This window comes from Oculina patagonica, chromosome 12, assembly GCF_052425735.1.
Source record: "Oculina patagonica isolate OP01 chromosome 12, crgOcupat, whole genome shotgun sequence".
NCBI classification, from domain to species: Eukaryota; Metazoa; Cnidaria; class Anthozoa; order Scleractinia; family Oculinidae; genus Oculina; species Oculina patagonica.
The window spans coordinates 1,234,252-1,259,181 of NC_135769.1; the positions used below are offsets into that span (position 1 = coordinate 1,234,252).

Genomic DNA, 24,930 nt, shown 5'->3' on the forward strand with positions numbered 1-24,930 from the left:
ATCAGACGGTTAAAGTGAATTATTGTACTTAAAGCCTAATAACCACAGAATATAGTGCAGTGAATTTTATTTTCAGAAGTCTTTTTTTCTTGTGGAACTGGTCAATCAAAGTCAGCTAATTAAATATGCATAAATTAGTGAAAAATGGCCATTTTTGCAAAAGGTGCCATAACTTGAAGGGAATAAAATATTTTGAGTTGATGTTTTGCCACAGTAAATAGCTCACCATACCCAACATTTATGCTAAGTTTGGGCGAAATCGGTGATATAAGCTGTATCACCTGTTGCATGGTTCTGCCCTGTTCTCTCACGGGCACACTCTTAAGGGTTTAAGCCAAGTAAGTCATTTACGATTCCTGAAAACTTCTACGAGCTGAACGTCGCCTAGTTCTTTTCCTTTCTGTCATTATTTTTGGGTCTCATATCTTCTTGAACAAGTTTGGGCGGATTGTCAGCTGTTTCCCACCCTAGTCTAGGGGTTATGTCTTTCGGGTTTTTTTTGGGCGGAATTGGCGGGACGGCTTTTAAAAACCAAGGGGGGCCAAAAGGGGGGGCGGAAGAGCCCCCAAAATTGCGAGCCGCGAGGGGCCCCCTAGTCTACTAATATATTATACTTTATTATAATCAGAAAACACTTGTGTAATAACGAAACTCTTTTATTATGCAGACCGCTGTTTCATAGTCCTTTTCACTCAATAATACATTTCTGCAAATATATATTTTTATGTATTAAAAATATGTAAAATATACTTTATTTACAATTTGTGAAAGTACGTGAATTTTTTAGGGAAGATTTTTTTTTACAATAAAACACGCTCTATTATCGACAACAGTTGGTTTTCTTACTTCTCAACCAATCAAAGGGCGGACAACCGCACGTGTAACCGGGGGGGGAGGAGGCCCCCCCCCCCGGTGTAACTTACTGCATGTGACTAAATGGATTTCCCGCGCTTTCAAGCAACTTGGTTTTTAATTGTGGAGGGGATATATCCTCTCTGATGAGCAGTGTAAACCAACATAAAGACACTACAAAGATGTCAATTAATTTTTTTTGGAGAGGGGGCGGGGAGGCAACGATGTAGCAGAGGGCTCTCATCAAGTGACGGGGTTGATACGGCAACTTTCTGGGATTTGTGCCTTGCTATCGCTTGGGTTCGATGTCCAGCCGCTGAGACCAGACCACCGATGACCCCCGACAATTTGCTTGCGGAGTCCCCTCCCCCCGCCAAATACAGAGTTGAGCGGGTGTATACTTTAGGTGTTTCTATTAAAATATATAAAAAAAAAAATTTCATTTGGCGAACACAAAGTCAAAGTGTTTTTGATTTGCGAAACCCTTTTTTCCACTCGCTACATAGTTGGCTTCTTGAAACTTCTCTAGTAATTGTTCAACTCCGTCTTGTTTGGTCTCATCGTCCTCTTCATTAGGCTGTGATTTCAGTGATCCTAGCCGTTGAAGTTGGACAGTTCCTTTCACTCCGCGCCTCTTCGGAGACATTTTTCCTGCGTGTAGCTTTCGCCTTGCAAAGAAATGACTGTCACTAACAAAAGATGGCATTGATGAACCGTAATCCTGAACTCTGACTTCACCAAAGTCAAGCAAGGAGTCTGTTTTCTGAAGTCTTTCCATTAACGATGTATATATAGAGTCTCTCTTGGGGATCTGTTTTCGTGGGGTGATGACTAGCTCTACTGGAGCTGAATCTGTCTGAGCTGAATCAGTTTCCGGCAATTCCTGCAAAATCATGAAAAAATAATTGATTAGTCTTCTACTAAAAGCATGGCAGGGGGGCGGGCCGAAACCAGTACAACATGTCATAACATTTGACATTTGTTATTTCCTTTGCCTTTTATCTTTTTTCCGAGCAGTACAATGTATAAGAAGAAAAAAGGCAAATACCTTAACCTTGTGTTGCCTTGAACCTAAAAGAAAACATCATACGAGTTAATCTTAAAAAAAAACTATTATTACATGATGAATTGAATGAAGCATTTAGGACTCACAGGTTACATGGACTTAGAACGTAAGGGGTTGTGTAACTAGTCTGAATTAGCAGACACCTCTATTTCCGTGCTCATTTCACCCTCCGCTGTAGAAGCGTCTGAGAATCGACCGAAAAAATTCCTTACTGATGACGTAGCCGAGATCCGTAGGCAACTACCAATCAGAAACGCTATCTTGTTCTAGATAGATAATCTTTATTTAAAAACACGGTCAAATTCATCAGCTAACACAACATACAGGACAACTCGGTTTATTTTTATTCGGTTTATTATTATTCTTATTTTTTTTTATATTTATTATTATTTTTTTTTATTTTTATTATTTTTTTTTATTTTTATTATATTTTTATATTTTTTTTTTTTTCTCCTTTTTTTTTTTTTTTTTTTTTTTTTTTTTTTTTTTTTTTTTTTTTTTTTTTTTAATTTCCCCTTTCTTCTTTTTCTTTTTTTTTTTTTTTTTTTTTTTTTTTAAATAAATTTTTATTAAAATTAAAAAAAAAAAAATATAATTTCTTTTTTTTTTTGGGGGGGGAGAAAAATTTTGGGGTTTTTTTCCTTTATATAATTTTTTTTTTTTTTAACATAGCGCTATGTCATCAGTAGGATTTTTTTTTTTTTGGGGGGGGGGGGAGGGGGGTTGGGGGTAGAATCTTCAACGTTTTTCAACTGAACTTGTAGTCTGATAGTCGTAAGCTTTCTCCGGCCCATCTTCCTTTCTTTTTGCATTTTCAACTGCATGCCATGATTTCTTTGTTCGAGATCAGTGCACTTTTCACAAAATTTTACTCACCTTCATTTTCTGGGCTTTCAACAGGGTCTTGAAAATATTTCAGCTTTTTATAATAGGTGGCGTACTTTTCCTTCATGTGTTTGTCAGTTCTTTGTTTCAATCTTTGAGACTGCAAGAGAAATATATGTGACTGGTCTGATAACAAGTGGGGGTCATCATACACTCAATGTTATAAAATGGCATGTAAATTAATAAAATATGAAATAATTTACGACTATTTACCTGTGTCTCAATATCCCATTGTAAATTCTGTGACATCACATGTGAATTGTATAGGTCCTGAAATTAATAAAATCCACAGGAAAATTAAGGAGGCTCACAACGTTTTCCAGCACTTTCCAGCTCTTATACTTTGATGGGTCAGTACTACAAATCTTTATCAGTTGCTGCTTCAATTATGATATCAAGCAAATGTCTAATTATTGCTGAACAAGTTGTGGTTTCACTTGTCAACATAGCAACAGTATAATCTGTCAAAAGCACCCTCAATTTTCACTTAAAGTTGCTTAACTCAAAAACAAGCTCGGTGACCATTTTTTTTATTATTGAAAAATGATTAGCATGTTAAGAATTAAAAGAATTTCTACAGGGCAGTTTCAGGTTTCCTGGGTGGATAAAGGCAATGTTAAAGTAAAGTGCTTGCATGAATACAATACAATGACTTTTTTACACGAAGACTTGAAGAAACCAGAAGCCAAATGCCGCTAGACATTAAGTCACTGCACCTCCCAGGGTAATCATTAAAAACACCTTTGTGTCATTTAAAAATGTTCACTATATCATTATATTACCCGTGGTGTAACAAGAATTCTCTGACGTCCAAGTTTTGAAGTTCTTGATAACTTTGCTGATGTGGTTCCATCAAATTCTCGGTAAAACTTTGAAGATCCTGCTGACGAGGCACTAAACCTTGTTTGTTGAGATTCTGTGTATTGTTCCTCTTGTTGCAAAGACTCTTCATCTGTAAATGATAAGTAATGATAAATTAATAATACACAACTTGGTCAAAGTATAATTTCAAACTTATCAATTTTTTGGTCTGGTCTGAAGTAAAGTCTGCATCAAGCCAGGTGGCCCATACAGCCGGAGCTTATCCCGGTTTCTTTAGCATTAAGTGACTAGGAGTATTGCTACCCTCCCCTGGATGGGATGCTAGTCCATCGCAGGGTTACCCCCCCAGCAGTAAATTTGCCAGTGCCCATTTATACACCTGGGTGGAGAGAGGCACTGTGAGAGTAGTATCTTGCCCAAGAACACCACACAGTGCCACAGCCAGGGCGTGAACCAGGGGCGTTCGACTTGGAGTCACGCTATTTATAACCATTAGGCCACCGCGCCTTCCACCAGGTCTGAAGTAGGGTTGCAAAAATCCCATATTTTGGTCGGTCAGTTCCAAGAATTTGGTTGTATATCATTATTCAATATCCACTATTATAAAATCCTTACTCTCAACTGTTTCCTCCTGTTGTTGAGACTCCTGAAATTGAAAGATAATTTAATTAATATAACTATACACATGTCAGCTTACACATTACTTTGCAGCTATGGTAATGAACAATCAGAACTTGAAAATTCTTGACTAGGCTCTGATTACTTACAAACTGAACAGGTTGTCTTGTCAGTGGCTTTAGTTTTCTACTGATGTCATTCAGGTCAATAAAGGCAGTCCTGTTGGAAGCTCCTGTATAGCCACATCTGGCATGCATCACCTGAAAAAGACAATAATATATTTTGGCATCATAGGCATGCAATGTGTGCAAAGGGCCGTGTAGCTGCCACTTATGAGGGTAGTAAGGGGGGAGGGGGGTCTAGGTTACATTTCACAAAAAAAGTGTCCATTTCACGTTTCACGCAAAGTCAAATAGCAATTTCATGAAAATAACTATCAAGATTTAATATTTTAATAAATAAACATCTTACATGTTCATAATAAATGTACCTTTTTATTTGAATGACCCAAATGATCGCAAAGCTCTAAGGACCTCTCTTGCTGTCTACTGACCTAATAAAGAAAATACAGTGTGTGTTGAAATATTTTTAAATAATTTCACTTCAACCCAGGTTCAAACAAACAAATCAAAAATTACTAAAAATACGGCAGAATCCTAATTTCTTGATTCAGAAATTGGTTAAAAAAAATTGTTTGTCCACTCGAGGGAAGGAAAATCACTTTTGGTTTGAATTTGGGAGGTTGGAGAATTTGAGGGTTCAAGAAAATCAGGATTCCACAGTTGTAAGTGTGGTTCAAAGACTGTGTATGTAACTGTTGCATGTGACAATTAAAATGAAAGCTACTAAGCAGTGATGTGGTACTGTCTGTTTTTCACAAAATAATCCATTCCCCTCCCATGGAAGGCTTTTGGTTTGAATCCCCCATCCCTCTGGAAGTTCCAGTTAAGCCCACACCTTCCTTTAAAACTTTGGCTTTGGGACCCCCCCCCCCCACCCCCTTAAAATTTCCATTGACCTTCCATGGGGTGGGCATGGATATTTTCTGAAACTGCAAATTTGGAAAAATTGGGAGAAAACTGAAGTGCACCAGACTCAGAATTCCTGCCATTAAAGGGACATGGTCAGCATTGTCACGATATTTTAAGTTTATTTTTCTGATTACTTCCAAATTGAAGGAAACCTCAAAATAATAGTTGTGTAATGTAGGAAAACAACAAAGGGGTAAACAAAACGCAAAAATAACCAAGGATGGTTTTATCTGACAAAGATTAAGACGGATTACGAACGACAAACTTGAAAAAACTTGCCAGTTTTTTTCAAAATGAGTTGTCCGTGACTGCGCTCCTTTAATGTCCCAAAAATAATAAATAAAAATCTTACTAATTCTATTCTTGGATTACTATCAACAAAATAATCCTGATGCAGCATCCTCCATGATGGGAGATCCCTCTGATGGCCTGAGCTTGCTCTTGTTGATCCTTGCTAAAATCCAATCAAATAATACAAATATTTATAAATAAAAATACTTGACAAGTTGTTCATTTTAAACTCAAGTACACAGTAACCAATCATAATTTGGGGCAAAGCATAACAAAATTTACATGTAATACATTTACAGGACAAGAGGAATTCAATGCCACAGTTATGTAAATAATGTTATCAGGAACTTTTGCTGCTTGGAATTTAAGATTGTATCAGGTAAGTGGTAAAAGAATCAGGAACTTTAGGAATTTGGAGATGGTACTCACATTAATTTTTTGGGGATCATCAAACACGGTACATACACACAAACAGCTAAAACTTATTCTTAAAAACTTAACCTGCAGATATCACTGACATTAATAGACATTATCCACGGCCTCTGTTGTGTCCACAATCACTGTAATGCTATCTCACCTCATACAAGTTGTCCAAATGGCGAATCTTTTTCTCATCCTCAGTACAAAGGACTGCTTGAAAATCACAAAGCTGCAAAAAATAATGTTAACACTGGTAAACAACTGAAAACTCTTCATCCATAGAACTTTGTTGCAAGTTTTATTACAGAGCATTAAAAATCTATTAACTAAACTGACCTTGTAGAGATTATTTCTATCTACACCAGTGACCTGCGGAAGAGGCTGTACATGAACATCTGTGTCCCGCTCACATCTACAATACAGAAATAAGGTTAAAGGAATATGTCTTTCATCCTCGGGATCAAAAACAGTACCGCATCCAAAATGTAAATGACCTCAAATAAGTCAGTGACCAATATCTCAATTTATTCTTCTTCAATGTAAATACAAAGTAAACCATGCATGCAGGTTTGGAGAAGGTGTGGTTCCAGAAAATCTCCATTATCCCCCACCCCCCACCACCAGAAGAGATTGGAAATTCCTGGGGGTGGGAGGTGTCTTAAAGGCCAAAAACTATAAGGAAATGCATGGGGCTTAATTGGATATTTCCAGAGGGGTATATAGAGGGAGGGGGGAGGGTCTTAGGAAAAATCCCTTCTGTGGGGGAGGTATGAAACTGAAAATGTTTGCACGATATTTAACAGGAAAATTTTCAAATTTTTTCCCAACTTGTACTATACATATAAGAACTGGAGATAGCTGATTACAGCTCTTAAAGTAAATAAACAATAACTGAATAAATACATGATACATATACAAGGACTTACAAAAGCAAGAGATCTAAGAATTCATAAAGCATCAGACGATCAGGTACTTGTCTTCTCATGTGTTTTATCTACAAAACAAAATCGTAAAAACAAAGCTATTATTAAAGAAGATAGGCATGCAGTGAATGCAGGAGTAAAGCAGTAAAAAAATTGTTTAGCATTTATTTAGAAATATATCACTGCTCCTGTTATTCATGAAATCATTATGAATGATTAATCTACACTCACATGTTGCTTGAGCTTCACAGGTGAAACAGCTCTTCCACAGATCTGAAATGAAATGGTTAGTGTATGGTCATCCTTTTCTTTCTGTAGTTAGTTCCCAGTCCTATTCGGTTCTATTGATTGGTCAGTTGCATGCAACAGAAGAACAGAACTGGTTGAATGTCTCATGGCATAAAGCAATGCTTAAAAATTTGGAAAATGCTGTGAAGAACCAAAGACCTGCTTACATAAGGCCTGGGGATGGCTTCATCCTCTTTTCAGCACATCTGTTATTTCAATGATGTGCATGCCATGTAGATGAATAAGAAAGATCCATTTTGGCACTGTGGAGCTTTGACTCAAATTATAGAAAATAACAACCCACCTTTAATGTTCTGAGTAAAATGTGTTCATCGATCACAAGACCCAGCATATCCTCATGCTCATACAACTGAAAAGCCACACGAACGTCTCTTAATTCCTGAAAACTGAATAAAAAAGAAAAAACTGATCGATTTATGAACTTTGTATGTCCTTTCACAACACCTTGATACACGTAAGCATCTCTTTATACATGTCATATTTAACAAAAATTCCACGAGCGCGCGTTGGATATGAGATGGTGCGCCTCATTGGCTGTAACGATCTCATATCCAACAAGCGTGAGTGGAATAATTGTTTTATTAAAAACGCCCAAATTGGAATCGCAATATTTGAGCTCCCCAGTTGTTTTCGTTGACGTGTATCGGCTACCATATTTGTGGTCAATGGTATATGAGCTCATATACCATTGGCTGTTAACCAATCAAAATGCAGGAATTGCAATATTCCATTGCTGGTTTTTAATAATAACATGAATAACAATCGATGCAGTTTTAAATTTTCTACCGTCGCTTGCACGAACAAGTGCCACCGAAACATGATCAAATAGGGTATTAAACGGCATGATTGGTCATCAAACGTTTGAAGTTTGGCAGACAGTAACGGCATCTTTTGCGCTGAAAGTTCAACCCATTCTGCTTTCAAAATGGTGGGAAGATTGGAGAAAGAGACTTCTTCAGAAAATATGAACCTGATCTGTGTCAATACGCATTAGCATGTTCACTTGACTCACTGTAAAGTTTTGCACATACACTGTGTTTATTTTGAGCATTTTGAGAGTGAAAGTTCCTATTACGGCCTGCTAAACTTCAAATGTTTGACGACTAATCATGCCAAATTCAATACCCCATTGGATCTTGTTGCAGCGGCAAATGTTCATGCTTACCGGTAGATTCAAGCGACGATAACTTACATTTTGATGAGAAAGGCTCAGTATCACATTTACCTTAAATATCTGTTAGAGAGCATGTCCAAGGCTTTCTCCATGACTCTTGAATTGTAAAGAGCGTCATGCATGTTGTATGTACGATGGGTATCGCCATGTAAACACTTGATGTCCAACATGTGTGCAAGTGACTATTACATGTACAAACAGTGAGTAAATAAACAGTAAAATGGAAACAAACATGAATCAAGGGAGAGTACTGAACTAAAACTTTATTTACCCTCGGTATTATGAGCCGTGTTAGGGCTCTAGCAAGTATATGCTAATGAAACCGAGCATTTCACAGAATACAACACAATGCACAAAGATAGACCACAACACCGGGAACTCCGTGCCCTACTCTTTTCGATAAGTGTCTTTTGAGTTGAAAAGAATACATCATAAATGACCCAGCCTGGGCTGGAACCCCATAATCTCTAGGGTCCATGATGACCCTGACGGACAACTGGCTTCAAGGCATTTTTGTGTTATAATGTCTGGGGTAAATTTGGGTTTCTGGATTGTCAGTCCCTAATTACAAGATTTTTTTCGTTATATTGTCATCATCATCATCTTTCCTTATCACGCCACTGGACGCATAAGATCTCCATAAGGCCTCATTATATTGTGGTTCTGTTCTATTCATTTTACTGTCAATAGGTTTGGCCAAGCTGAAGAATATTATTGGTAATATCCATCAAAGGTGCTTGCTATATCTGGGTTCCCCTGTTTGACCTGTACCCCCTCCCTCCCACCCCCGATAAGGGAGATACTCCCTTATTTGGCCTTAATATGGTATACAATTTCACTGTATTTAACTTATAATCTAGAGTCAAACATGCAGTGTTATCTTGATTTCATACCATATCAGATTATTTTCAAAAATTAAATTCCTTACAGGTTACTAAATCCCTACAAGGAACGTACATGTACATACCTTCGTACTCAGGCCGTTAGATTTTTCCTTCTGAAATTCTTGGGGAACATTCTTTTGAAAAAGATCCTTACGGAACTAATAGAACATTTACAAAAATTAGGCAACCGGCGGAACTTGCTATAGTGTGTATAACACAAATATTTTTTTTTTGTTTTCATTAAACAAAATGGCGGTCGACCACAAAAACAAATGATAAGCAATAAATTTAAAAAGAAAAAGTAACCCTTTTGCTGTTTTATATGTAAAATAAGACATATCTAAGCACTGATCTACACCGAAATTTATCCAAAAAATCCAGAGGGTGGAACTTGAGAAATTCACAAATAACCGGCTTATGAACAAAGGAAACACGAAAAGCACAACTAATTATTTTGTTCAGCTGTCCATGGGGCATGTGTAATTACAGGTTGTCAACTTTGTTTAATATCAGTGAAGAGCACTTACCCCCAAGGCTTTAGCAAGGCAGCTATTTCGTTTCCCAAGACAAAAATACGAAAAAACAATGTTAGTTTTGAGTAATTAACAAGATCGAAGGCAGCTAATTTAGCTCATTAGACAGAACGCGCATTCGAGAATTAGGTGAGCTAAAATAGCAGCAAATTGACAGCGAAACACCGAAGAAAAAACACCAAAACCTACCGTAATTCTTCCCAAGTGTAAAAGTCTCTCTTCCTCGGATACTTTAAATGCATTTTGTTGAGAAAATTTACTTAAACGCGCTGAGAAAAGCACAACACATCACAGTAAGAAGTCATTGCGGCTCGGATCGAATGGCGCCTAAACACCATGACAACAAGGCCTCGCGGGAATTAGCAATCTGCCAATCATGTGTCCCCTGAGAAAATTTAGGATTGGATCGGACAAAGGAGTGCGGACTTGAAATTCAGTTATTTGTAAGCCATTGTTTCTCTTTTTTTATTCTGCCATAGAAAATTGATTTTTTTTTAGGCTGAATAAATTTTCTTTGATCACAGGTAAACTACATCCAAGAATCTACAATCTCTGCTTGACATTGACTTGTGTTAGAAAAAACCGTTCATAAAACTTGAAAGACGTTTCCACCAAACAACTTCGACCTTTATCGGTTTTTAAAAAAGCCAACTAATCGAGCGCTGTATAAACTTTGGGTAAACGTTGTTTCTAACGTTAACACAAATCAGTGTCAAGCAGAGATTGTAGATTCTTAGTACTGATGTCGATCCCTGACTGCAATTTAAGCATTTTTCGTTTACATCGAATTTACACTCCGTTGATAGTAGCCCGCCAGCATAACCCTTTTTTTATCCTCTTTTCCGGACGGTGCAAAGTAAAGAGTAAAGTTGGTCATGAGGAAGTGAAGGAAAACCCCTTGTTAAGTCAGAAATAAAGGCGTAGGACATATTATACTACCTCGGACTTATAGCTCGGGCTAGGATCTCGCTTTTTATGAAAATATCCATCCATTCTTTCGCAAGTTCGTTTGTTTGTTCGTTCGTTCACTTTTTCACTTTTATTCATTTACATCGTTAAATCCTAAATTTCAATTCAATCCGCATTACATCCCTTTTTTCAAGATAGTTGCTGTGAGTCTAAATAAATAATCTTATATCTTTACAAGCTTACTATCTCTATGAAATAGGACAACGCCGTATAGAATAGTTTTAAAGTGCCCCTGTGATCAAATTTTTGATTTTGATTTTTTTACATTTTCGTGAACAATTAGAATTTTTTACTCACCTTGCCAAATTTCAATCTATTACGGGTTGAATTTATAATAACAATCAGGATAGAAAATTGCACGAAAAACAAGTCCAAAGTTTTTGTTGCTTTTCGCGTGATTTTCAACACTTATTGTTATTATAATTTCAACCCGTGAGGTATTTTTGAGCCTTTGACGTCATTTTCTCAAAGCCTTGGAACAAGGCTGATTAATGGCGGCCGTAAATTCTCGGAGATAAATGTTAAAATAAAACGACTTCTGATGTTCGTAATGGATTGAAAATTGGCAGGATGAGTAAGAAAGTCTAATTGCACACGAAAATGTAAAAAAAATGAAAATCAAAAATTTGATCACAGGGGCACTTTAAAGGCCCCTTGGTGCAATGTAAAAAGTCCGAGGGACTTTGTACTCTTTTTTAAAAGTGATACTTAACATTAATTTTACGCGTTCAATTTACAACTTGCATTTTTAACGGAAGTAATGTTTATTTAGAGTCTACAGCTTCTTTCAGCGAAGTAGTCCTTCATCCAAGCAGTCAAAACTGAATCAGATCTGTTTTCTTAGCCTGAAAAGTAAACGAAAGATATATGTTAGCCACTGAAGTTATACTCTTTTGACTAAAATAACAAGCAATTGTAATTTTGAGAGATTTTTAAGAGCAGCTTGCCACCCTCTCCTTTTTCCATCGGTTGTACAACCCGAATGTTAATTTCCTTTAACCACAATTAATGTCAATTAGAGGCCAGGTAATAAATTAAATAAACCCCTTACTGGCTTGAGGGTAAGAGTTCATTTCATGTTCAAGAGTTCAATTTTCGAACAATCTTCAGCTTCGGGCACATGCAGTTATTCCAGTAGAACATTAACTAACATTTGCCTAAAGGGGTTTATTCACTATATTTTTGGTGGGGAAAGTTATCATAACAGAAAGTCCCTCTTTTTCGAGTCAGTCGGGTCTTTGTGAATAAGAGGTACGGTGTTTGTTAGAAATATGAAATATTTACTACTTACAAAAGTTGCATGTAAATCTGCAGAGATTTTCCATGAGTGGTTTATCATTATCACACGCATCTAGCATAATAATATAATAATAACACGCGTACGCATCTCCTTCATCCACGCATGGTGCTTCAATAAACACAAAAGAAAAACAAAATATGGCAGGATTAGTTATCTTAGGGTTACTATTGTTAGCGGCTACTAATTTTAACGATTTTAGCGAATTGAGTAGAAATCTCTAAATTGGGAATTGTTCGCTAAAATTTGTCTCGGTCAAATGTAATATACATCCCACCCGAAAAGCAAACTAAATTAAGCATAGTCGACTTGAAAATTCTTTTAAGCTGGTACTCAGCTTTGTTCTATCTGACAATGCAATGATCGTTGAATTTTAATTAAATGAGTTTGTTCTTTTACTGAACATTTATTTCCATCTTAACTAATGTTTATTAAAAACTGGTTTACACAATATCACTAACTTTTTAAATTTTTCGGAGAATTGCTTAATTATATAGAGACTCAATCTTGCTCAGAAAAAATCGCTAAAAATAATAGCCGCTAAAATAGTAGTATTTAGAACATGAGAAAAAAGCTCAGGGCTAGTTTTTAAAGCGCATCGCAAACAAAAATTTATCGCTAAGTGTTGCGGGAAAAAATTGTTTCCGAGAAGCAAGAAGTGTTTCTGGAAAAAGACTTTGCTTTCACAGACAAATTCTTGTTTTCCTGATCGAGCAACCCAAGAAGAATTTTGGTTAACGGGGACTCAGAATTTTTCTTTGTCCCATGCCCGAGTCATGTTGAACACTTCATCTTCATTATTTATTACCGAGCTTAAAAAATTAACCATCTTTATTATTTACTACAAACTTGATGAATTCGACATTGCTGATCCTAGCAGTATGCAGGACCGTGTCACTTATCAACCTAGTAAAATGGCCCAGCTCACAACGAGTCTCTCGTAGCTCAGTTGGTTAGAGCGCCCAACCGGTATCTGGGAGGCCATGGGTTCGATTCCCGTCGGGGACTCAGAATTTTTCTTTGTCCCATGCTCGAGTCATGTTGAACACTTCATCTTCATGATTTATATTTTCCTTATCATCAATAATATATTTTCCTTGTTTGCGGATCCTAAAGCGGAAGTTTAAAATTACCAAGATCAACTGCTGAGAAAACCGTACTTAGTCTAATACTTTAGTTTTCCAAAACTTTGCAAAATATTTCGCTTCAAGAATTATAAAAGTGAAGAATTAATACCTTCTGAACCTTGACTGGTTTCTTCTTCCGAGTCCCTCTGCGTTTCAATAGGAGATTGTGCCTTTGTCAGCCTCGAAGGAAACCCCATAGAAAATCTTGCACAAGAAACGAAAATTATGGCCAGCAGCACTAAAAACAATATCGGAGTTTTCATCTTTGATGGCTGGACGACTGTTTAGTTCAGCTCGCTCAACCTGTGGGCTGTAATGTGTGCAACTGAATTAGTACGATTTGAAGGGCTTCTTAGCTTAAAGAACTTCTTAAACTTAAAGGGACTGTGTCACGGATTTTAGCCAAATTTAGAGACGGAAAATGGCCATCAAGTTCGGTGAAATATAAAAATAACAGCTTAAAACAGTAAAGGGACATTTCCATAACACAGCATGCGAAAAATGCAAAATATGAAGCTAGGGATGGCCAAAAGTGAAGAAGATTGAAACGGATTGCGATATAAGTTTTTGAAATGCTGTTGGGCTGAACATTTTTCAAAGTTAATCTTGTTTGCTTGTAAGTTTAAATATTGTAACGCCCGGGAGACGCATTTGGATGTAATGAAGCTATGGTTTTGTCATTTGGACCCACAGATGTAATTTCTTTGCAAACGTGAAGTCTCATAGCGAGAATTTAAAAAAACGTAATAAAATAAACTTAACTCGGCCGTGACACAGTCCTTTAAGGCTGGTTTTCACCGGGTAAAGCACAATCACAAGAATTTGCATGATAAGCACATAAAAGGGCCGAACACACTTCTGTCTCCAAGAAAACACAAGAAAAACGCGCTAGAGCGTGTTCGTTCTTACGTGCTTTATGTCATGCTAATTCTTGTGCTTTACTGCTTACTGCATTTACATGTAAATGATGAGCTATACTGTGGCAATATTTTGTAATAACAGAGAGATCAACCTGGATTAGTTTGAGATTATTCAAAGAACCATCTTACCACCGAGCTACAAATTTACTTTAGTCGTTGGAGCGTGCTGAGTTGTCCGTGCTGCCATCAAAACTTTTATGTCACTTTTGTCTGTTTTGTTTGACTTCGTTTGTAAGATCGTTGAAAGAAAACAAAATTTAAATGTGATGAGCTTCGTGGTGCTACAACATGATTGGTCCGTTTACAAAGACTGCAATTCTTTTGTTTCGAAAATGTTCTGCAATTGACTTTGAAACAACTGTTATTTGCTGTAGAACAGGTTTCTTCATTTTATCTGGCCCCTCGTGGGAGCCTTATAAGCCGGCACATACTGACGGAAATAGGACAAATCCGGCCGATCAACAAGCGGCTGATTTTTCCACAGATAAAGATGACTTATAAATTCATACTGGAAAAGGTTTTTTCAACCAGTTTTCAATAATGATAACATCGGTAGTTGACAAGCAAGCATGTGCAGATTTTTTTACCGCTGCACGTTTGTACGCCGTTCACTAAGCAAACCGACAAAATATTGATGTAACTAATTGTTACTTATTTTCGCGGGTCTTTATTTTCGCGATCACGAAATTAAAGACCCGTGAACACATATTTTAAGCGTTTTAACGTATTTTTTGGGGAGGGGGGAGACGAAACTAATTAAATCCGGCCGGCCGGCCGGCCTGCATACACCCCCTGCCCCTGTCGTTACAATTGAAATAAATCTGACAAAACATTAGTTGCCTAACGCTTTCTTTCGCCTCCCACATTTTCTACACTTTACGTTCTCCACAAGCTCTTTGTTTGCCACCGTCAGACTTGACTTGGTTGGATGTGCTGTGAGATTTTCAGTTCCGGTACGTGTTAATCCGGAAACACTTACTTGTATTTTTACTGTGGAACGGGAAGTTGAAACTCGAAATGGATACTGTTAAAATGTTGTGACGTATTTATAAAATTTGTTTCATTTTGCAACAATGCACGAAATTTTCATTCTCACGATATTTTGGCTTAGGGCCTAAGTGTCTAGATCTATGTTGTTAACGGAATACTCCTTGCATATAAACTGGAGTCAAATAAAAAATCCTCTTATAATACTAAATGAAAACACTAAGAGACCATATGGAATACAGATAGTACTGACAGACATTATACTTTAGGCTAAACTTGATTTAGGCAGAATTCAAAGACAGAAAAATGCTGAGTGTGTAATGCAACATATAAATTACTCCTTGTCAGTGTTGAAATTTCGGCAGCAAATAAATGTCATTAATATTTTTAGTTTACAACAGCAGTAATAATAAAAGATGAAAGTCCTTATAAATCATTTAACATGAGAAATTTACTTGCATTCCACTTGGATTTTGGGATAAACAGTCAGAAAACATGGTATTTGCTTCGCGCAAAACTAAAACACTTTTCAAAGTCATAGAAAACATCCAGCATATGTAGATTCAAGATGGGTTGATGGTCCGAGGTATCATTTCTACGATCGGGTCAAAACGTCAAAATACGCATTCTGTTTGATATATAAAGAGCACTTACCTCTTGTTACATGCAATACTTGTTGGAACTTTGTGCGTTCACAGATCGGAGAACTATTGTATGACCTTTCCTGAAGTGAGTTCGATTAACTATAGATAGCTACTGTCCCACTGTGCAGCCGGAAGATAAGACCTTAGGACGCCCTTTGCAAGCCTCCCGGCCCAGTATCGCGCGGCCATTTTCTTGGCCCCGAAAAGCGTTGCTGCGCGAATCAAAATTTTCACCTTTTTGAAGTGGTGCTGAGCTATTCGAGGGTAGCGTTTTGATGGGGTAGGGATTAGTCAAAAAGCACCACTTGAATAAAACAAAACTACTATTTTTTTCTAGTAAAAACAGACAATTTTCAGTTTAATTGTCCACTGTCTCTTTTCCGATCAGCGAATCAAAATCGAGTACTGAGCTGTATCGTGGTTGAATGCCCCGCCTTTCCACGCCTTTCCCCCAATATAAATAATAAAGCAACTGCCTATCTTTCACCGAGCTACTGAGCAAATGCGATCTTTTTTTCATCTTTTGCTGAACAGTGAAGTGACAAACAAGTTTTGAGAGGAAAACTCTTTCTCCTGCCGGTAATGCTAGACACGAAATATATATACAAACCCACCTTTCAGCAAAATGCAGTTTGCTTGCCTTATCCTCGAGATTTTTTTAATGTAGCACGGATCGCCGAGGTGAAAATTACTGAAAACAAAATCGGCTATTTATTCCTTTTGAGTGTTGTGCTGTCGGAAATTGTGGTAGTGGCGAGTACTTTATGCCTGAACTGACTACTTAATTACAGCCAGGATTACAGGAAACAGTCGAGGTTTTTGAAAGGCTGGTATTTCCCGACCGCAAATGTTCGCGATTTTGCATAATTGCTCGAAGCTGCAAATTTTCACAATTTTATGCGCAATACGGATCACAGTTTCCAAGCGAGAAAGGTAAGTTGAAAACAAAACAAAATAGCAAACTGTATTTCAAAATGGTTTTATTATGGTGTTTTAGTTGCTATTAAAATTGTTCATCGGCCGACAAAGATCTAATAAATTAGGTGGTCAGTTCAGGACATTTAGATGAGATGCACCACAGGGGGTGAGGAATTGAACACCGTCAGTGGGATAAAAGAGTACAATAAAATTAAACAACTTTTTTTTAAATATAAATCTTGCTTGACATTTATTGTCATTGTAGAAATAAATTTTATTAGCGCTTCCTTGTTGTCGCAGTCTGTCTTTTTTCTTTTCATCAAGAAACATCAGTTCATGAGAATTTCCTGTAATAAGGTAGTCATTCTCAGTTTTGAGTTCCTTTTAGTGGGAGGAGCAGGCAATTTAATTTTAATTTTAAAAACGACTCTAGACCCGTTTAGCGATCAATAAATCTCTTGAATGAATCATAATGTTGGACATCCATTGAATGAGAAAGTTATAAGTGTCATATTTTTGTGATTACCATTGCAATTCACCTTTTTCCGTTTAAGATCTTGAAAGTAAAGCTTTCCTTTCTTGTGTTGTCTATTAAAACCCATTCGCCTATGCTAACTGAAGGCCGTTTTTTCGGTCGCTTTTCAAGCAATCCAAAAACCCTTCGCACACGACGAAAAACTATGCTTTGGGATGTTTTTGTAAAGTTTTGGGTGAGTTTGGGAAAAGAGAATTTTTCACAAAGGTTTAGTAATATTGAGAGAAATAAGAAATATTGAAGATTTAATGTAGTTTTAAAATTAGAATTAAAATTAGACACCAAATTAGTCCTCTGGGGGTCAACTGTCTGGTGGTGTTCCAAAAATAATTATCCTTCTTCTACGCCTTCTTTTAAAATCTCATTCAAATCAGGTAGAGCCCCACTTTAAATCGAAATCAGCTGTTTTCAAGTTTAATTATAAAATAATAATACCTTTTATCGCGCTTCACTCTAATTCCAAATTGATATCAGTGTGCTGACGTGCTTTTATTTTCCGCGCAGAAAATAAAAGATCAAAAGGTGTTCAACCCACTTGTTCAACTCTAATTTGATCTGCATTAGTCTGAATTTGGACGAGAGGACGGCTGGCATTTCAGACTATGAAAAACACAAATCAAGAAAAAAAAAACTGTGTAGCGCATGTATGACAAAAGTTAAACTAAAATATTTTTAATGCGCTGAAATAAAAGCAAAGTCAATGTTCATTCCGTTTGGATGTTTGGGTGCAGAGTCTATGTTTTTACCCAGTCTTTACTCCACTCAAAAATCAGGGACTATGGGAGAATGGGGCGAGTGACCGAACGTAAACTGAATTTGCATAAATTTGAATGTAAACATAAATTTTCAACAACAGGTAAAAAGTACCAGCTGGAAAGCTGAGTTGTCATCACGTGTGAAACGAAAAAGAACTAGCGACAATCGAGCGTAATTATGTACTTTTCCTTTAGCTGTACTCGACCGGACGTTTGTGAAGAAAAAGATCTATCCACAAAATAATTTCTACAGTTCAAAAGACGGTGCGTGACGATTCTTCTCAAGAAGCAAATCAATCAACAAATTTTATCCTATTGTTTGGTGAGAATTTAACTAATAACATGACCTTAGGTGACCAACAAAATATCGACGAAACATCGCATCTGGTGGTGAACGCTTCTTCGGAAGACATCGATCGAATGGCGGTCAGCAACATTAAAGTTTACAAGCGAAGATGGTATATTTTAATCGTTTTCACGCTCCTAAACACGACAGGGAATATTCTGTGGAATACATGGCCGCCAATCCAAGAGACATGTCAACTGGTTTTCGGCTGGGATAAAACTAACGTGTTGATTATCGGTGCTTTACAAGCGCTCGGATCCATCATTAGTATAGTGCCCTCTGCATGGCTTTTGGACACGAAAGGTGAGCGATTTTAAAAACATATTTATTTTAATTTATTTCGATTGTAAGAGAAATGACAGACAGAAGCGTCTAATATAAAGCGACCGATATTTTTTGATCGATAAAGAACGCGATACTAATGTTCGCTGTTTATAGGGTATCTTATGTTACACCGCTACAAAAGAGTCAAATCCAAAACTTTCTTAGCCGACTTTTAAACCGCTTAAAACTTGTCGAATTGAAAGTCATGCTACGGTTTTTCACTGCCTTATCGTCAAAACAAACAAGAAATCATGCATCGACTCACGAAAGCGCTTGAGCGATCGAGTTTGAAGATCTAGGCGGAAGGAATTGCCGGATATTAAGGGCACAGAGAAGGAGTGGTGTATAGTGGTACTATTGTAGCTTTTGGTTCACTGTTTGTCGCACTTTTCCCGAATTACGCTTGACTTTATTTCAGCGTCGATCGCGACATACGTACTCGCGACTGATTGTGAATCTCAAATGTACGGGACAGTTCAACATTGTTTACACGAAGACCGATATGAATTGCGTGTTGCGAGGTTCTCGGTTTCCGGCTAAATAGCCTTCGTTGCAACCGGTTAGAAGGCGAGACCTTGGAAATGGATTGTTACTTCACAATTGCAAATTATCGGGGAAAAAACTCAAGGGTATTGAGTGTTCCCGAATTCACTTACTTAACGCATATAAACAACTGAACGCTCTAAAGTGTACTTGAAACTTGAAACTGTTGATGTTTATTTTTCAGGTCTAAGATTTGCAGTGTTATGCTCCATATCACTTCAGACGTTCGCTGTCGTCTTGGAGCTCATCCCGTCCCCTCCCCATGTGAGGACTGCACAGATTACGTTTGCCGAGTTCCTGATTTCAGTGGCTGTTCCCGCCGTACAAAACGCGGGAGTGCTTGTGCTCTCTGCAACATGGTTCCCGGCACACGAGCGGATGACCGCCACGGCTATCGCCACACTCGCTTCGTACCTCGGCTCTGCGTTCAGCTATGTCGTTGGACCAAACCTTGTACCAGATGTAGATTATGGCAACTTAACTCATTATCAAGCAGGACATAAAATTGATATTGTTAAACTGAGGAATATCACCACTCCAGAACAAATGAAATTTCTTTTGACAAGAATAAATGACTACTTGTTCATCGAGGCTGTTCTAGTCGGAGTACTGTTCTTCGCGGTATTGATTTATTTTCCCGCCAAACCGCCCAGCCCGCCAAGCTTGTCGTCTGCGGCCGGGCGCTTGGATTTTGTTTCTGGCGCCAAAACTCTGCTGAAAAACCGGTCATTCTGGTTATTGCTGCTAATCTTCAGTCTTAGCAACGGAGTGAACTGGGGCTGGTCTAGTGTCCAGGACCTTATCTTCTCTGGAGTTGGAATTGACCAGAAGACCGCTGGCTGGCTAGGATTTTGGGCTAACGTTGCTTCCCTTCTGGGCATTTCTTTTTCTTGGTAAGTTTTATAGACAGCGAACTTCTATGTATGAGATCGTTACATAACGTAAATTCCGGTTATAAGCCCCCCTGGTTATACAGCCATCTACCTAGAAACAAAAACATACATCCGGTTATAAGCCCCCCCCCCCCCCGGATATAAGCCCCCCTCTGCTGGATGACAATACTGTACAGGGCTAAATGTTGCTTTATTTAACACTGCTGTGGCTCGTTTCGAAACGTTTTTTTTTATTCCACTTATAAGCCCCTCCGTTTATAATCCCACCCAAAGCCCCCTAGAAAGTTGTATAAGCCCAGGGTTTATAATCGGAATTTTACAGTATATTATAATGTAGTCCAATACTCGCTAGGAGAAAGTTAGACATCTGAGAACTAAGGGCCCGGGACAAATATCCTAGGGAAAATTTTCAGGTATATCCCCAGGGAACGACTGGCAAGTGTTTGTTCGCATGAAGAATCGGGCAACTCTTAAATCCGCAATAAGCATAATTTCAACGCTCAAATAAACTAACAAACACTATTTTCTCTTCATAGGTACGCCGATCGCATTCAAAGTTTCACCAAGCCAATCTTAATCTTCCTGTTTGTCACCACAGCCTGCGCGCAAACAGTCCTCTCACTAGCGTGCGAACAAATCATACCTTTAACAAAACCTGTCTTCTTTGCCTCGGGCGTATCTCAAGTTGTACTGTTCTGTGGAACTGTACCCCTCATCATGGAACTCGCTGCGGAGTGCGCATATCCGGTGGCGGAAGGAATCACTTCCGGTGTAATGGTCTTATCGGTTTACGTCATCAATCTTGTGTTCTTCATCGCCTTCATGTTTCCTCAAGCGAGCCCGCGATGGATGAACTGGTTACTAGTCTCCTCGACTGTGGTTTGTACTCCGCTTGTAGCGGTCTACACCGAGAGGTACAAACGACTGGACGTGGACGAATCCAAACAAAGTTGATGTCTGTGATAGTTTTTCTTAGAAATTTTCTTCTAAAGGCCGTGGTGGAATTAAAAATTTCACCTCAATAGAGTGATCTGTGCAGATTAATGGAAGTTGTTAATAAAGGACGGAGCACGCTACATCTGCAAAAGAGTCATAAGACCTCATAATGGCTCCTGGCTACATTGAATTAGTAATTGTCTGCGCAAGGTGTTGGACTTGGAATAGATAAACGCGGACCGTAGTAAACACTCACTTTTTTCGATGCGGCGCGTCCCTAGAGCGTCTTCAAAGGAGAGAGGGTGTGAAAATGACTCAGAGGAACAAGGCCTTTGAAACTTGATTTGGGGGTGGGAAGAATCAGGCTAGATAAATCTTATATACCGGCTAAAGAAAAGAGGGTAATTTTTTAACCTAAACGATTTGCCATCCTTGAATGAAAATAAAATGATGTCATTTCATGTGATCACTTGTGCTGTTCTTTCTTTGGTGGGACCTCGTTTGTTGTTTTACAACCAGGGTTTCTGTTACATCACATTGCTATCTCTTGTCCAGTGACTAGTGAGTGACGCAGTCGATTGGCTCTTGTTTCTAAGTCTTCCTTAGTCTCCCTGTTTTGCAGGAATTCTTACACTCGCGATTAGCTTGTTTTAGGCATTCGGGGAGTTGCGGAGCAGCGTGAAAAACAGGATTAGCGCGAAGAACGGCAAGTGAAAAAATGGCAAAGGGTGTGCAATCACCGTTTTTCGCGCTCCAAATTCTCTAGACTGTCCACAGCCCTCTATTTTTTCGTTTTTTTCGATCGACGAGCGCGCGGTGAGAACGGCAAGAGAACTGGACGCCAGCGCAAAACGGAAGAAGCGCTCGCTTCGTTTGCTTTTTTGCGTTGAAAAATCGAGAGGCTGTGGACAGTCTACTAATTCTCGTTATGCTTGTATTCTTATACTTGATGCTCAAAATACCGTTTCAACGTAATGCTCGAAATGCTCAGAGTTTGTTTGGCCTGTGCAAAATTGGTAGGTCTGTGCTCGTTAGGAGACTCCCGGACTAAAGTTTTTTAGGGTGTTAATGGTTAAAAGTCTAAAGAACAGCAACGTCACACACTTTCATTCCTCCAAGGATACAAGGAACAGTCGAATGGATGTAATAATGTCCCCTGCGGTAAATGCGTCATTACTTTTCCAGTATTGTGTCACTATTACAGCATAATGCTCGGACTCTTTTACCTCACTGTTATGCTCAAAACGTTTCCAACATTTTGTCGCTGGACGGAATGTCCTGGGCACGAGAGCAGGTGTATTTACAATAATACAAATAATCACAAATGCTAATGTTCCATTGGTAAAGCTGTCATCAACTCAAAACACCGTTTCCCGGAGAATCCTGTGATTCTACAAATATCTATTTATCTTTTTATCGCCGGTATATCTTGCAGCTCAATCTTCTTTATGGTAAACCATCACACGAATAGAACATTTAATACTGTTTTTGATGCGGAAAGTTTACCTTAAAAAGTAGAGATAACGGTGCAACTATGGGAACTGTTTAATTTCGATTTTCAAAACACACCAAGCGGTACAGCAGCTTTGGAAAATATATTAGAGCAGAAACAAACGGTGAGTAAATAATTGAGTTATTTTTAAAGAAAAAAAAATGTGTTGAATAGAAAACTGTCGATCGACAAAAACCCGATTGGTATTTAAATGCTAAGAAGATTTTTAATTCTGAGGGGAAAGCATACAAATCCCGATTTATTCAGATGTAATATACTCGGCACTACATATGTTTACATTATTTAATTATGGATGAAAACTTACGAGAAATGCGAATCGCTAAATTTTAAATTTTTAAAGCAGCGCACACAAACCTTACAGATACATTGTTCAAACTGCTTGACAGAGAATTGTTTTAGCTTGATTGAGGATAGACAAGATCGACACATTTATGACAGTTTCAAGAAGCAAAATGCGATTTGTAGCAAAAAAAAAACAGAAAACAAAATAAGATTTTTTCAGTAATCAGATGTGATATAAGGCGCCGATATCTTCATTGATTTGTGTGCCTTTCAGTGCAACGTGATGACTAGATTTTAAGACCTTTGTGCCACTTTCTTAAATCTGTACTGGCTAGCTATGATGAATGCATCAAATTTGGAGAGAGCGCATTTTCCCCTATAGGTGGAGTATACAAAATAAACGCGTACAAGAAAATGCGTCCTTCATTAGATCGACCTTCTCTGAAAAAATGGGTTTTGCAGTCTTGTCTAGTCAGTTAGGAAGGACGAGACTACATTTCAAAAACTCGGCTAACACAGAACTTATTATCTGCGAATTACGGAAATTATACAGTTATCTCGCTTTCTTGTTTTTGCAAGCACTTAGCAACCGCAGATTTTACACTTGTAACACCTTTTTCAACTCGTTTGCACTTTTTGAACAAAAGAAATCTTGGTAACCGGTGTCATACAATATCACTGTCGTACTGACCCTATATGCGCTTTTGAAGAGGCCAACATACTAACTGTATGTTTACAGAACAGGCCTTTCAGTGAAATCTTTATTATCTGAAGCAAGAAGTGCTTAACTTCAACAAAAATTTAGGAAGGCTATACTAGTCAGTATGATTTAATATTGTTTCTCTTTTTAGTATAAAATTTTGTTGTATATATTTACGTTTAAATAGGAACAAAAGGTGTCAAGCACTCATGCCTCGGACTGATCTGAATGACTGCACCAGCAATGAAATTCAATGCAAAGGAAAGGAAGCACAACTCATAAACCGCACTTGGTCGAGATGTAGTGAAAGACGCGTGCCTTCATCACACAAGAACAAAGCTAGTGAAGGTAATCTAATTCAACTTGCTTCAGCAAATATATAAGATGAGATATACCGGGTATAAGGTTCTTCTTCAGTCTAATCACAGCAGTTGAGTTGATGTTTTAGTGATACGCGATCCCCATAAGCCAGTGGCGGATCAAGAGGAGGTTCCCGGGGCTCCCTCCTTCGGCCTGAAAAGGGCCTAACTTCTCCTACATCCCGACGTTTTTCTTAGTTGGTCGGTAAACTATTTTACTTTCTTTTTGGTTTCAATTGACAGTTATTTTTGAAGAAAAGAAACCGCCGGAGCACGAATCACCGAGAGCATCGTGGGGTCTTTGCAGAATATCCAACTCTGGGTATGCCTATAGCTGTACTGATGTGACCTTCCCTCTTGGTTTCACGAGCGACGAATGTCAGATGCTAGCCACTCGTCAGCGGGCTACGAACTATCTTTTTCACATGTATACCGACAGTGGACGCCCTGTACAGTCAGCGCTGAGATCGAAGAGTTCTGGCTCCTCTTCCTGGCGAGTCAAAAACCCCAGTGAAAAAGACCCAATCAAAATGACGGCTCCTTTTTGGAGAAAGGAAGACAGTTTAAAGTTGTTGAATAAGCGTGTCTGCTCTTCTGCTGTGCCTAGAAGAAAGGAAAAGGGAAACAAAATCACTGCACCTCGGAGAGAAAGCCTGGCAAAAGAAACTGAGGCTTCTATCGACGATTCGCCTGCTAAGATAATGATTCGAAGCTTGAATAAAGATTTGTCGCCGTCCGCGCGATTAGAACGCTATTTGATAAACTTGCAACGGGCGGGAGTTTTAACGAGTGCAAGTAAAGAAAAAAGACAAACCTCCCAGGTTGAATTAGACAGAGGAATTACACAAACCGGTCGAGAAGTTAGTTTGAGATCAAAGTTTCTACCTCATCCTCCAGTTTACTTATTTGAAAGAGCAGTAAAAGACTCTCCTTTTAATAATAAACACAAATAAAAAATATTTAGCTGGTGTTGAAATTGGATTGTATGTTGTTACTAGCCCGAAAAGGCGGTGCAGTTTTCAAATGACCTTCTTTATAGAGATTAGTTCCTGAACAAACTCGTGCTGAAAATTC

The 24,930-nt window shown here is 38.2% G+C and overlaps 3 protein-coding genes and 1 long non-coding RNA gene across 8 annotated transcripts; 2 read left to right on the forward strand and 2 right to left on the reverse strand.

The window, feature by feature from the left end:
- Window positions 1-1,289: 1,289 nt before the first annotated feature.
- On the reverse strand, window positions 1,290-11,006 carry LOC144633767 (uncharacterized). Its single transcript, XM_078492634.1, has 18 exons — window positions 9,998-11,006; window positions 9,803-9,824; window positions 9,359-9,433; window positions 8,443-8,573; window positions 7,501-7,603; window positions 7,140-7,181; window positions 6,912-6,979; window positions 6,322-6,397; window positions 6,143-6,214; window positions 5,627-5,728; window positions 4,734-4,796; window positions 4,393-4,503; window positions 4,241-4,271; window positions 3,586-3,755; window positions 3,017-3,073; window positions 2,795-2,903; window positions 1,901-1,923; window positions 1,290-1,735 (listed from the first exon to the last, which is right to left on the reverse strand). The coding sequence occupies exons 1-18, from the start codon at window positions 10,048-10,050 to the stop codon at window positions 1,292-1,294; spliced, it is 1,752 nt and encodes a 583-aa protein (XP_078348760.1). The 5' UTR covers window positions 10,051-11,006; the 3' UTR covers window positions 1,290-1,291.
- A 395-nt stretch (window positions 11,007-11,401) lies between these two features.
- LOC144633802 (uncharacterized) lies at window positions 11,402-16,470 on the reverse strand. 3 transcript variants are annotated; one of them, XR_013567102.1, is made up of 4 exons: window positions 16,367-16,470; window positions 13,311-13,511; window positions 12,069-12,185; window positions 11,402-11,622 (listed from the first exon to the last, which is right to left on the reverse strand). It is a non-coding gene; the product is annotated as an uncharacterized LOC144633802 (long non-coding RNA). The 3 variants fall into 3 exon arrangements; XR_013567103.1 differs by lacking the exon at window positions 16,367-16,470 and adding an exon at window positions 15,763-15,910; XR_013567104.1 differs by lacking the exon at window positions 16,367-16,470 and adding an exon at window positions 14,251-14,343.
- Window positions 16,471-18,036: 1,566 nt separating this feature from the next.
- On the forward strand, window positions 18,037-21,468 carry LOC144632897 (solute carrier family 49 member 4 homolog). Its single transcript, XM_078491655.1, has 3 exons — window positions 18,037-18,609; window positions 19,358-20,066; window positions 20,603-21,468. Exons 1-3 carry the CDS (start codon window positions 18,303-18,305, stop codon window positions 21,018-21,020), a joined length of 1,434 nt encoding a protein of 477 aa, XP_078347781.1. The 5' UTR covers window positions 18,037-18,302; the 3' UTR covers window positions 21,021-21,468.
- An 898-nt stretch (window positions 21,469-22,366) lies between these two features.
- LOC144632739 (uncharacterized) lies at window positions 22,367-24,832 on the forward strand. 3 transcript variants are annotated; one of them, XM_078491455.1, is made up of 3 exons: window positions 22,367-22,618; window positions 23,685-23,845; window positions 24,100-24,832. In XM_078491455.1, exons 2-3 carry the CDS (start codon window positions 23,707-23,709, stop codon window positions 24,807-24,809), a joined length of 849 nt encoding a protein of 282 aa, XP_078347581.1. In that variant the 5' UTR covers window positions 22,367-22,618; window positions 23,685-23,706; the 3' UTR covers window positions 24,810-24,832. The 3 variants fall into 3 exon arrangements, with proteins under 3 accessions (XP_078347581.1, XP_078347583.1, XP_078347582.1); XM_078491457.1 differs by having other exon boundaries at window positions 24,112-24,832; XM_078491456.1 differs by lacking the exon at window positions 22,367-22,618 and having other exon boundaries at window positions 23,205-23,845.
- Window positions 24,833-24,930: the final 98 nt, after the last annotated feature.

Bases quoted from the DNA above. Each gene is read 5' to 3' on its own strand.
- LOC144633767 (XM_078492634.1), bottom strand. From the start codon at position 10,050: ATGCATTTAAAGTATCCGAGGAAGAGAGACTTTTACACTTGGGAAGAA. The intron at 6,215-6,321 runs GTCAGTTTAGTT...TATTTTTTGCAG, and splicing joins ATAGAAATAATCTCTACAAG to CTTTGTGATTTTCAAGCAGT. The intron at 3,074-3,585 runs GTAATATAATGA...TATTAATTTCAG, and splicing joins GAATTCTTGTTACACCACGG to GACCTATACAATTCACATGT.
- LOC144632897 (XM_078491655.1), top strand. From the start codon at position 18,303: ATGACCTTAGGTGACCAACAAAATATCGACGAAACATCGCATCTGGTG. The intron at 18,610-19,357 runs GTGAGCGATTTT...TTTATTTTTCAG, and splicing joins ATGGCTTTTGGACACGAAAG to GTCTAAGATTTGCAGTGTTA. The intron at 20,067-20,602 runs GTAAGTTTTATA...TTCTCTTCATAG, and splicing joins CTGGGCATTTCTTTTTCTTG to GTACGCCGATCGCATTCAAA.
- LOC144632739 (XM_078491455.1), top strand. From the start codon at position 23,707: ATGCCTCGGACTGATCTGAATGACTGCACCAGCAATGAAATTCAATGC. The intron at 23,846-24,099 runs GTAATCTAATTC...TTCAATTGACAG, and splicing joins CAAGAACAAAGCTAGTGAAG to TTATTTTTGAAGAAAAGAAA.